General features: G+C 33.9%; 2 protein-coding genes across 2 annotated transcripts; one reads left to right on the top strand and one right to left on the bottom strand.

Annotated features, from left to right (window-relative positions):
- Positions 1-1,097: 1,097 nt before the first annotated feature.
- Positions 1,098-3,421, bottom strand: LOC131635548 (ent-kaurenoic acid oxidase 1-like). The gene is made up of 7 exons (XM_058906175.1): positions 3,154-3,421; positions 2,501-2,978; positions 2,146-2,418; positions 1,887-2,055; positions 1,666-1,772; positions 1,459-1,577; positions 1,098-1,354 (listed from the first exon to the last, which is right to left on the bottom strand). The coding sequence occupies exons 1-7, from the start codon at positions 3,378-3,380 to the stop codon at positions 1,255-1,257; spliced, it is 1,473 nt and encodes a 490-aa protein (XP_058762158.1). The 5' UTR covers positions 3,381-3,421; the 3' UTR covers positions 1,098-1,254.
- A 7,708-nt stretch (positions 3,422-11,129) lies between these two features.
- Positions 11,130-12,318, top strand: LOC131635553 (uncharacterized). Its single transcript, XM_058906179.1, has 2 exons — positions 11,130-11,400; positions 11,636-12,318. Exons 1-2 carry the CDS (start codon positions 11,130-11,132, stop codon positions 12,316-12,318), a joined length of 954 nt encoding a protein of 317 aa, XP_058762162.1.
- Positions 12,319-13,437: the final 1,119 nt, after the last annotated feature.

Genomic DNA, 13,437 nt, shown 5'->3' with positions numbered 1-13,437 from the left:
AAATCACACTTAAAAGTATTAATAATTCATAAAATATATCAATATTTTCTTCTCCAATGAATGCAGCTTCAAGTTCAGGTTCATCGAGAGAAAGAGTAGCAACTTCAAGAATACCAACATAGCAGCTCCATCAAATAGATCTAATTCATCTCCACCAATATCCCACATTTTTGTTACTCCTTCATTATAAATCTTACTCTTTCTTGAAAGAAGACGAAGATTTGTATGAACAAAAACTAAATCCTTAATTCTTTTTGGATTGAGCCTATTCCTTTTCAATGAGTGAATGAATCCATACGTGCTTCAATTTCTTTTCAATGAGCCTATTTCTTAATTTTTCTTTCAGTTTTTATTTATAAATAGAATAAATAAATAACATAATTTTTACTTAAGCTCAAATTATGTTATCCAAAAAATTTAAAATTGGAAAAGCAAAAAAATTGGGTATGTGAACCAAATGTGTACCGGTTGGTGTACCAAAGCAAAAAAAAAAATAAAAAAAAATTGGTACGGCTTCGGTGCGTACCGTACGCGTACTGTACGAGTACCAGTACCCGGTTCCGGTAGTTTACTTAAAACGGAGTACCCGTGGTTCACAGACGCAATAGTATTGCGCCTATATGTGTAAGTGCATAATATCTGTGAAAAGTGATAGATGGAAAGGAAACAAGTCTCCAAGGGAGTCAATAGAAATAGATTTATATACATATAGAACCCAAATGGATTCATCTGATAATTTTGTGGTTCAGGACTTTGATATAATCTAGGAATTTGAAGGAGGGCAGGCAGTGCAGTCTATTTGATAGTGCGAACCAAACACTTTACTCAAAATGAACCGAATGATGATCTAATGGAAGAATTTCCAAATAGACTCATGACTATAATGACTATAATGATCAGAGGTTGTGGAGGATGGCGGTTTTATTGCGTGGAAGGAGGAAAACTAGGCACAGGTAGCCGAGTTCAGATTGTTTTGCTGTATTGAGTTGGAGTACCTCTTACCCAATATATTTATTTGCGTATACAAAAAACTCTTTATTTACTGCGATTCTTGTTTATGTCGATGATATATAATAATCCTAGAAGATGGGTGATAATAGTACTTAAATTTTTTTTCATTCAAGCAAACGCATAAACCAGTACACACCAGGTAAATGTTCAGAAGTGTGGAGTATTATTTAACGCAAACAAAGTACAGAAAATAAAATTATTCAAAGAAAAGTGTCGAAATGCGTGTGCTTCTCCATCTTTGAATCATGCAGCTTCTTGTTTCTTGATCCTTGCCAAGCAGTTGTCCATTGGCCTTGTGTGTGGTAAGAATCTTATTGGAGATTTTGGGTTAAGCTGTTCAAGTCTGCAAAAAATAACACATAACATTAGTATTTATCTAGTAGTGTTTTATATAAGTGCTTTTATGATAATTTCAATAGGAGCTTTAAATGGTGAAAAAATATTTACTCATATTTGAGGAGGAAATGGTGAAGGAAAACTGAGATTTCCAGCTTGGCAAGATCATTGCCAGGGCACAATCTAGTTCCTGCTCCAAATGGAAGGAATTCACCAGCCTTACGCACCATCTAAGAATCAACACAAAAAATTTGTCAAATGTATAGAATTAATTAAGCACTTATTTGATCTTTAATTCAATTAATGAGTGAGACTTACACTAAAGTTTTCAGGATTGAACTCCCTTGGATCAGGATAAAGTTCAGAATCAAAGTGAACTGATCTGAACCAGGTAAGGACTCTCCAACCCTTTGGAATGAGGTAGCCTGAAATATCAAAATTTCGTTACAGTGGACTCTCTAATACATTATTTTTATCGTGTATTCTTTTTTATCGATTGGAATTCATATGAACTCCGCAAAATTTTTATGTGTACTAACCATTCACTTTGACATCGGCTCTAGCCTGGCGAAAGACCATAAGCGAGAAAGTAACCACTCTCATTGTTTCATCAATCACCTTAGAAAGATATTCCATCTTTCTAACTTCCTCTAGTTTCAGCCCTTTTTGTGATGGAGGCCTTCTTTTCAGCATTTCAACTTGTTCTTCCTGTTAATAACATTATCAAGAAGCAAAGTTAAGTGCAAAAGTGATTCATAATATTGAAAATTCACATGCTAAGAATTTCGATAATAATACCTTAGCCTTTCGGAAAAACTCAGGATGCCTTTGCAAGAAATAGGTAGCCCACATGGTGATATGTCCTGAAGATTCATGGCCAGCATTCAAGTACATCAACATGATATCAATGATTTCATCATCATCCAATTTTCTTCCATTTTCATCAACAGCATCTACCAAAGAGTCCATCATATCTTTCGCTTTTTGACCCGGTACTGGTTTTTTTCCTTTCCTTTCATCTCTTCTCTTGTCCACAATTGATTGAAATATAGCCACAAGATTTTTCCTAGCCTATAACAAAACAAAGTAATGTGTTAGAAAAATAGTTTAATTAAGTACTTTTAAAATAAGCACTTATGAAATATGCACTTACCTTAAGTGACTTATGGAAAGCAAATCCAGGGATATTTATCCTCATAGCTCTAACACCAAGGTTAAGAATTGTATATTCTCTTTCCAATGCTTCCATTACAGGTTCACTTTCTGAGCCAAGGAAAATATGAATAATAATCTTAAAAGTGAGTTTTCTCATTTGAGTTAAGAACTCAATTTCACCCATTTGAGTCCATTTTTCCAATGATTCAATCACAATTTCTTCGATATATTTCAAGTACACCGAAAGTGCCTCGTAGCCATTGATCGAAGCCGATGTTAAACGCCTAAGTCGTCTATGTTCTTCAAACGGCATCTTGATGAACGATTTTTCGCCGATTAATTCGACCGTTGATTGTGGCCAACCAGGTTCAAAGTGTTCATCATCTGTAAGAACCTTCTTGCATGCTTCTGCTGATGTCACAATTACACTTGGGAATCCAAACATGAACACCTTGTATATGCCAGTGTTTCCAAACCTATAACAAACAAAATATAAAATAATAAATATTATAAAAAAAATTTATGTGTTGGAAAAAAACAATGAAAAAAACAAACCATGTCATGGAGTTTTCTAATCTGGAAAAAAACAATGCAAAAAACAAAAATGAAAACCTTGCATGCATGTATAGAGAATGTTATAGGCATAGCTACCTTTTGATGATAGAATCCATGAAAGAATCTGGTGCATTGGACTTGAATGCCCTGAGGAAAGACCACATGTTCCCAATTATGGGCCATCCCATGTCACCTGGTGGCAAAGAGTATTGCTTGTCACCAAGGCTTGCTTCATAGAGGAACCAATTCACCTTCTTGAGGATAGATCTTAGGATCAAAAGAGCAGCAGCAATTGCACCAAAGATGAGCCATAGGGATGCCATTTCTAATAGAACTCTATGAACTCACTCACTTGATTTGAATGAGAAACTCTAATCTATTGGTCTCTATTTATATGCAAATATTCAAGGAGGGTGAGGTGGAGAAATATTAATTGTGCATGAATCTTATTATTATATTACTATAACCTATACAAGGTAAATAATTTCTAAAATGTTGAATAATATATGTAATTTGGAGATTGTGCATGAATCATGATAATGCATTTTGACTATCTTTAATTCTTTTTATGATTTGGTAAATTTGAACCAACGGTCTAGCTAAATATAGCGTTTATTTTAGCGGTAAAAATTCTTAACTAATTTATAATTTATAATTTTTATTTTAGTGATAAAAATTCTCTGATAATATCAAATGTTCTGTGTGATCGAGGTTATTATTAATAACTTTTGAATTTTATTTTAGCGATAAGAATTCTCAGTTAATATCAAATGTGCCGTGAGATCAAAGTTATTAATTATAATTTTAGATATTTTATTATAGAGGTAAAATTCTCGGTTAATATTTTAATTTTTCACAATAAAATGTCATTTAAGCATTGGGCGGCGACAAGTCACCGCTCTTTCGAATTGTTGTTCAATCGTTGATATGAAATAGAAATGAATGTAAATTAAATTTAGAATGTTCACAAACAACATACTACCGTAAATAATGTTAATTAAATTCAATAAAAAATATTTTTCAAATTTAGTAGAAGATTAAAAAAAATTTAAAATGTTAATTTAAAAAAATATATTTTATTTTATATAAACTCAATAAAAATTATATTTATATATATATAATTTTTTAGATACAATTTACAATTCTCTCAAATGAAAATTAATATTTAGTTGTCATAATTAATTAAAGAATCACAAATGACAAAATAATTCACAGTATTAAGAATAATAAAGCCTTAAATATTACAGTCCTCTTATATTATATACTATTATACTATTTTATCCTTTCTTTTAACGAGAGTATATATAATTTTTTAAATGAATAATATATATCAATCCATAATACATGGTAAAAAATAACAGTAAATATGGCTGCAAAAATGAAAACATGGTATTTTTTGTTTTTAAATGCGAAAAAATCAATATAAATAATTAACATTAACAAATATTCCCTCCATTCTTATAGTATTGTATTACTTTCAAAGTTTTGACCACTCTTAAGGAAAACAGTGAGTAGATTCTATTAAAGAATATATTATATAAAGTAATATATGCTATTTATCTCTATTCTTAAACAGATATTTTATTTTAAAAAAACAATAGTAATAAATAAGGGTATAAATGGAAAAAGGTTTAATTATTAATTAGAGATGTAAGATCATAATCAAAATTGAGATAACTCAAGATATACCTCTAGAGATAACAATGGACTAAGTATATTAGACATCCGCAATAATGAGTAGGATAAATATTCACGCTGTGAGTATTAGCCTGAATCTAAATAATTCAAAATACACACATTTAAATATATATAATCAATCAATTCATATATTTAATTTTTTTACAAATATTATTACTCCCTTTAACTCAAAATAAATGTCATATTTGTAAAAATAATTAATCCCAAAATAAGTGTTATTTTTAGTTTCTAATGCAATTTTAATTTTTATCTTCCAATTCTATCCTCTAATTAATACTCTTATAATTTATTATTTCTGTCTAATTGCATTAATGATAATAAGAATACACTAATAATAAATAAGGATAATTTGGTAAAATTGTCAGTATCTCTCTTTCATTTATCACATTTTCTTAATCTGTGTGAAAGTATCAACTATTAAACTTATTTTGTAACGGAGGGAGCAAAATCTAAATCCAAATAGTTCTTTAAGTAGAGATCACTCTATATACCGGTCTCCCAAGTGTTGTGTTATTGTTTATTTTCTTTCCTAATTAGTTGTTATTTTAGTGTCGATTTTTCTACGATATCTCTATATCAATGTTAAAAGTGTTTTTTTTATATTTATTGTTCAGTGCATAAATGTTTTTTTTCTAATTTGATTTCTAAGTTTATATACATTGTTATGTGTTTTTATTTTATTTCAATGAATAATATATTCACCGCTACAAATTTAGTAACAAATTATATATAACTTCTTAAAATACAAGCACAAGCACAAGCACAAAGAATTCACAAAATGAGAGATGGGAGAGTGAAGTGAAGAAATAGGTTTGAGAATCTAAAGACAAAATAGAGATGGTGCAATGATAGATACCAATTGAAAAAGATGGAGGGTGAGAAAAAATAAAATGAACGCTCAATCGTTGTAGGTGAAGGTCACAAAGCTAGAAGAAAGGAAGTATATTGAATAGTAGAAATACTCAAAGGATGGAGAATGCAATCAATGGAGGAAGGGACAGAGGAAAAGAAGCATAGTCAACATTCTTTTTTTGTTTTGTTTGAAATACTTGAAAGTTTTAGGGTTAAGACTATGCTAAACATATTTCAAAATATGGGAATACAAGAGAAGTTGCCATTCTTTCAAAAATGGACAAAATAGGACAATGTTTTCAACTTTGTAAGGTTTTATGGTATAATAATATTAAACTATTTGCTATAAAACTCGACAATATTATTGGAAGGGAAAAAATCTTTGTAAACATACCAAAATTTCAAAAGAGTGTGGGTGAAAATCAAAGAAAGAAGGAGAAAACAATTAGCAGATAAAATTTCCAAAAGAAATCAGACCTAGAGATCAACACTATGTAAATAAAATTTGTGCACTGAAGGTGAAAAATCGAGGACTTTGTGAATGATTAACGGCTTAGAAAAATTAAAGAAAAGTACAATGGAAATGGGTCGAATTCTTGTCAAATTTTGTAGTCACGTAGTTAAAGCTAGAGTAATTACAATGAGCATTCACGATGTTGAATTTAAAATAAAATTTATAAATGGTACGCTTCAAGTAAGAATGTATGAGAAAAAATGGACAGTTATTTATGTGTCAGATGATGAATCGAACGATGATTAAGATGAAACATGCGCGTTCCTGGAGAATCTGCAAGAAGAACTAGATGAGTATGTTAATTGGGACAAGGAAGTCATATCATCACATTTAATGCCAATTTATCAAAGGGGTGTAAAAGAGGACGTTTTCATTAAAATGGATACAAATATGCTTATGTTGATTGTTTTTCTATTTGTTTTGGGCGAGTTTGGAGTTTGTGTGTTTGGTTAGGATGTTGGTTTTCATGTGACATGAGGTGTCTCTTTTTTTCTTCCCCTTTTTGTATTTGTTTGTGATATTTTCTATATAGTAAAACGAGAATTTGAATTGACGTGTACATTCCCTTAGCATGCCTTATTCTTTGATGAGCTTTGCATTAGTACATTGTTATTTTTTCGTTTCAAAAAAATAAGTTGAAAAGGAGATGCGTGTGGATGTGGCATGGGTTGACCAAGTATTGACTTTAGTATACGCAAAAAATGGATGAGAAAAATAAGGAAATCAAATATGGAGAATCTACATTCATTCCTATTTGATAACAAATGAGGAAAATTTAATATATACTTAAAACATGAATATTAGTAGTCTAACAAATCATGAGAATAATATGGAAGATGTGCCTCCAATAAAAAATAATAGGCATGTCAGCAGGTCAGTAAATTAGGATGACACATATGACATGTTCCAAAACCAACTAAAAATATCTAATCATATGTGCAAAAATGAAGAGAGCACACTATTACCATACGAGATATTTTGAAGTAAACAAAAAAGTCAACTCAAGTGCAGAGAGAATAACATTCCTTCAAGACAAAATGTGGAAAGAGGGGAACTTTACTGTTCTTTCCGGTTGAACTGGTGGCCAGCAACAATATACTTGATCTTCGGTGATGGTTGAGAGAAAAAAGGGGGTTGTACCTGCAAGGCACTCTGATGCCAAAGTAAGTGAAGGAACGAAGAGGTACAATAGAAAGTATTAGCTTTTAGGTGTGAGAGATGAATTACCTTGCCCTCTAGAAGTAGAGGGCTATTTATAACGGTCCCTTTGGATTGGATCCCCTACTTTCGTAGGCTTGGGCGCTATTTGCGGCCCAAAATATAGGAGACGATTAGGTCGGGTTCCGACCAGTCGTGCCCGGGGGAACTAGCCGTTGCCGAGAACAAGGTCCCCGCGTGCTCGATTGGTCACCAGTCGTGCCCGGCAGAAAGGGACGTGCCTTTGCCTGTGGGCAGTGTGTGTTGGGTCAATGCTTATTAGGCCAAGGAGTGGATTGAGCCAATTGAAATGATTGGGCTAGTCCAGAACATTTACCTACAAAGAAAATTTGTTCCATTGCTCATTATCAAAATATGTTTCAACTTTCAAATTGAAATCTTCATCTAAAAAAAGCTCAATCAAGTCCACCGGAGCAATTTAATATCGCAATTCAAACTCTTTACCAGATATCGCCATGGGAAACAACAAATTTTGGACAAGAAAAGATTTAGATAAAACAACAAATATATTGAGAAATACTCAATAACTAGGCGTAAAAGAAAAAAAGATGTAGTTCTACCTCACAAAGATTGAAGAAGTAGAAAAAAGAGACAAAAAACCAAGGAAAAGAGAGAGTGAACCTCAAATATTGTGTTATGAAGATAACAACCTTTAACATGAGAGGGGGGGGGGGGGGGGGTAATTCAAAGAGAAGAAGACTATTAAATTTTATCGAAACAATTAATTTTAATATTTTTTATTTCAAGAAACAAAAAAAAAACTCTTTGAAGATTATATGATAGAAAACCTATGGGAAAATAACGATGTGATGCAGGCCTTTAAGCCAGCAGTTAAGTTCTATGGAGAATTAATTACCATGTGGAAAACTCAATTATTTAACTTGAGTTTTAGTTTCTCGGAAGATGGGTCTTGGGTGTTAGTGTAGAATGCAAGAAAAGTTTGTTTACATAGTAAATTTTTATTTCTCATGTTGTAGTGATGGAAAAGGGAAATTATGAATTGATTTAATATAAGTAAAAGTGAATGTTGCATATTAGGGGACTTTAATGTTGTATTGTTCTTAAGAGAAAGAAAATGTATAAGTTAGAATAGAAAAAAATGACAAGTCTCAAGAAAATGGATTGGTGATTGTTAGGGACCAAATAGTACTAATTTTCAAAAATATTTTTGGTCCTTTTAACCACTTTTTACTCAATAATCACACTTTTATTCATACAATTTAATAATTTTGCAATTGTGTTAGCTTTAGATTTAATTGAATAGTTATTTCACATGTTTGTTAGTTTTGTAGTATTTTTGGAAAAGGTTTGAAGATCATGGAAAGGAAGAGGAATTACATGAAGACTTGGAATAGCAAAAGAAGTGCTGATGAAGCCAGTTTTCCCCGCAAACAACCTTTGCGCCGCCAACTGATGAGTGCTGAACAAGTTCAGTTTTGAATTACAAATGATGTGGCAAAAGACACAGTGATTGCCCCGCAAACATTGTTTGTCGCGCAAACACTGCGCTGCAGAATTTGTTCTTTTACTTTGTTGCCACTTGTCATGAGAGAGGGGCTTATCTTTTAAAGATGAAAAGTTAGTACGAATTGGGGGTTATTTAGGGAGAAAAAAAAGTGAAATTAGACATTTTCTATTCATTGTGAACCAAACATTGAGGCTAGGGTTTTGGGAGAGAAAAGTTTGCAACTTTGTGAGAGATTGATGCTCATAGTTTCTTCTCCATTTCTTTTGCTGTCAACCACGGTGATGAGTAGCTAAATCCCACTTTGACAAGATTGGAGGTAGTAGCTATCCTTGTTAACTATGTATTTTCTCTAGCACATTTGTATGAACTTCATTGGTATTGAAATGGATGAATGTTGTTGTTTTATCTTTTATATTTAGATTTAATTTATGATTGAGAAATATATTTCAAGTCTTGGTCTACAACATTTTATCAAGTAGTGAATAAATGCTAGAGATAGATTTATTTGCCATTTTTCTATTTGTATCAAACAATCAAGATTAGTATATTGATAGTTAGAGTGAGAGATCATCTAAAGATTAATATATTAACTTTCACAACTTTGTTTAGACATAAACATTGTTGAGAGGATACTAGAGCATTTCACCACTATTGAAGTTATGCATTGGGTGTTAAAGTCACATGGAAAATAGGGGTAGTGAAACCAAACCAATCTTGTCACTCTTTTATTATTAAATCAAATCCTTTTATATTGCTCATTTTATATTTTGATTAGAAAAATAGAAACTTAACTCAAACCAACTTTGTTACAATTTGAACTTAAAGCGATAGTAACTATAGAACGGCGGTAATATCACCCAATCTCTGTGGATACGATACAAAAAATATTTTCCTTGAATATACTATTAAACAAATTGGCGCTGTTGCCGGGGATTGGCGTTTGATATTGCAAGCATTGCAATAGTTCATTGTTTTAAGTTTGTTACTTTATTCTTAATTCTTTTGCGTTTCACTTGGTTTGCTAGTTTTGTAGATTCTTGTGTATGCGAGAAAAATCCACTGAAGAGCAATTTCATTTCGATCCAGAAATTGAAAGAACACTCTGAAAGCTCAATAGCAAGACACGAAGAAGAAGGAAGTTGGCCCAAGAGAAGCGACAAAGAGAAGAAGCATATACTTCTTCACAAAATCACATTGAAGAAGTAGTTGTAGAGACTTTCGAAGGAGACATGGCGGGTGTTGTTCCAACCGAAATGTCCGCCAATAGTCCAAGAAGCACCCCCCCAATTTGCACGCAATGCTCAAGGTGGAGACAATACGGAGATGAAGACCGGAATACTTCAACTTGTTTATGCAAATCCCTTCACCGGAATGGATCATGAGGATCCTTTCGCACATCTCACCAAATTTTATGAGACTGCGAGTTCAATGGGAGTTGATGCGACGAATGAAGAATCATTGTTCAAGAGGCTATTTCCACATTCATTAATTGGGAAATCCAAAGAATGGTATCTTGATCAATTACCAAATGTGATGACGGATTGAAATTTATTGGAAGAAAATTTTTTAGAAAGATATTTTCCTCAATCCCGATTCATGGAAGCCAAAACGGCAATTGCGGTATTCACTCAAGGAAGCAACGAATCCTTAAACGAGGCTTGGGAAAGATTCAAATCCATGCTTAGAAAATGCAAGGGTCATGGTTTTGATGATCTCACACAAATTCACATCTTCCGCAACGGGCTTCAACCGGTTCACAAGACACTTTTGGATGCTTCCGCGGGTGGATCTTTAATGTCAAAAAGCGCGGAGGATGCAATAATGATAATTGATCGTATGGCACTCAATGATATCCAAACTCAACATGATAGGAGTCCATCACAAAGAAAGCCGGGTGTTCTTGAATTAAACACCAATGATGCCATCCTTCCTCAAAACAAGATTCTCTCTCAACAAGTTGAGTTACTCACCTAGCAAATGTCGAAGCTCCCACAACAAATGAAGGAAATTCATGGAATGCAAATGACTTCTCAAGTAGCAAGTTGTGAACTTTGTCAAGGTGACCATCCTACCGGGTTTTGTCCTCCTCCCAAAGGTGAAGAAGTGAATTATGTCAACAATCAAAACCAAGGCTATCAAAGGCAACCTCCACCTCACAATAATCCTTACCAAAGAAACAATCAAGGATTTCAACCATCAAGATTCAACAATCAACACTATCATCAACAAAGCCCTTATCAAAATCCAAATTCACAACATCAACAATCACAAGGTGGAAGCTCAAAGTTGGAAGACACTCTTACACAATTCATGCAAGCATCCATGGCTAATCAAAGAAGTAATGAAGCGGCCATAAAGAATTTAGAAAATCAAGTGGGTCAACTTGCAAAGCAATTGTCCGAGCAACAACCGGGATCATCCTTTTCCGCCAACACCCAAACCAATCCAAAAGAGCATTGCAAAGCCATTGCTACAATAAGTGGGAAGAAGGTGAATAGTGGCGTGAATGAAGAGGTTATAGTGGAAGATGAGGAGGAAGTAATAGTTGAAGATGAAGAGGAGGAATTGATAGTTGAAAATGAGGGAGAAAAGAGTGAGGAGAAGATAGAGGAAGAATTAGTTGAAAAAGAGAGAAAAGAAAAAGAAGAAAGTGAGAAAAATAACAAAAAAAGTGAAGAGGAATAAAAAGAGAGATGCACAAACGAGCACAAGCCCATCCCAACACTTACCATACCCACATGCCAAGTCAAAGACGGATAATGCAAGGCAGCATGCTAGGTTTATGGATATATTCAAACAACTCCAAGTTAATATTCCATTTTCCGAAGCATTAGAACAAATGCCAGAATATGCAAAATTCATGAAGGATATTCTCACCAAGAAAAAGAGGTATTCAGAAGAGGAGACCATTCTACTTGATGCTCGTTGTAGTGCCATAATTCAAAAGACACTACCAAAGAAAGAAGCCGATCCGGGACGTGTCACTTTGCCGGTTACAATTGGATGTCATTGCATAGGTAATGGTTTGATTGATTTGGGCTCAAGCATTAATTTAATTCCATTGTCTATCATCAAGAGATTAGGAAACATCGAGATGAAGCCAACCCGAATGACTTTGCAACTAGCCGATAAGTCTCTCACTTCTCCTTACGGAGTTGCGCAAGACATGCTAGTCAAAGTGGACAAATTTTTGTTCCCAGTAGATTTTGTGGTAGTTGATATGGAAGAAGACCGTGATGTACCATTAATACTTGGAAGACCTTTCATGAAAACAGCCCGGATGATGATTGATATAGATGATGGTCTTATGAAGGTGAGAGTGCAAGATGAAGAAGTTACTTTCAATCTCTTTGAAGCCATGAAGCATCCCAAGGATAAACGTGATACATTCCGAGTTGATGCTACCGACGAGGAAATTAAGGAGGTTGCTAATCAAGTTCACATCTCTAATCCTTTGGAAAGATCTCTTATAGGAGCATACAATGTCTTATCCGAGATTGAAGAAAAATAAATGGAAGCATTCTTGAATGAATTAGAATCTTGTGGGGAGATTGATCATAATGAAGAGAAATTAGAAGAGTTGAATGTGGAGAAGAAAGTCGAAGAATCAAAAATAGAGTTGAAAATGTTGCCATCTCATTTGAAGTATGTTTTTCTTGGTGAAGACTTCACTAAGTTGGTGATCATTAGTAATTCTTTTTCTACTCAAGAGGAGAAGCGCTTAATTGAAGTGTTAAAAAAGCATGAAGGTGCACTAGGGTGGGTTTTGTCCGATTTGAAAGGTATTAGCCTAGCTTATTGCATGCACAAAATCATGATTGAGGATGATTACAAACCGGTGGCACAACCTCAAAGGCGGCTCAACCCATCAATGAACGAAGTTGTGAGAAAAGAAGTAGTTAAACTATTGGAGGCCGGGATGATTTATCCTATTTCCGATAGCGAATGGGTAAGTCCGGTGCAAGTTGTTCCTACGAAAGGTGGCATGACGGTTATCCGAAATGAAAAGAATGAGTTGATCCCGACAACAATGGTAACTGGGTGGAGAATGTGCATTGACTATAGAAGATTAAATCAGTCAACAAGGAAAGATCACTTCCCATTTCCTTTCATGGATCAAATGTTGGAGAGGTTAGCCGGTAAGAATTTCTATTGCTTTTTAGATGGTTATTCGGGTTACAACCAAATTTCGGTGAACCCGGCGGACCATGAGAAGACCGCTTTTACATGTCCATTTGGTGTTTTTGCTTATCGAAGAATGCCTTTTGGACTATGTAATGCTCCGACTACCTTCCAAAGATGCATGCAAGCCATCTTTGCGGATTTGATTGAAGAGTGTATTGAGGTGTTCAAGGATGACTTTTCGGTGTATGGATCATCTTTCGACCTATGCTTAAAGAATCTTGATGTGGTGTTGGAGAGATGTGTGAAGACCAACCTCGTGCTAAATTGGAAAAAATGCAATTTCATGGTCACCGAAGGAGTGGTTCTTGGACACAAAATCTCTTCCAAAGGACTTGAAGTTGACAAAGCCAAAGTGGAGGTCATAGAGAAGCTTCCACCACCAACCAACATCAAAGGAATAAGAAGCTTTCCTGGACATGCCGGTTTCTATAGAAGATTCATCAAG

This window comes from Vicia villosa, unplaced genomic scaffold (assembly GCF_029867415.1).
Source record: "Vicia villosa cultivar HV-30 ecotype Madison, WI unplaced genomic scaffold, Vvil1.0 ctg.001509F_1_1, whole genome shotgun sequence".
NCBI lineage: Eukaryota > Viridiplantae > Streptophyta > Magnoliopsida > Fabales > Fabaceae > Vicia > Vicia villosa.
This window is presented reverse-complemented; position numbering and strand designations above follow the sequence as displayed.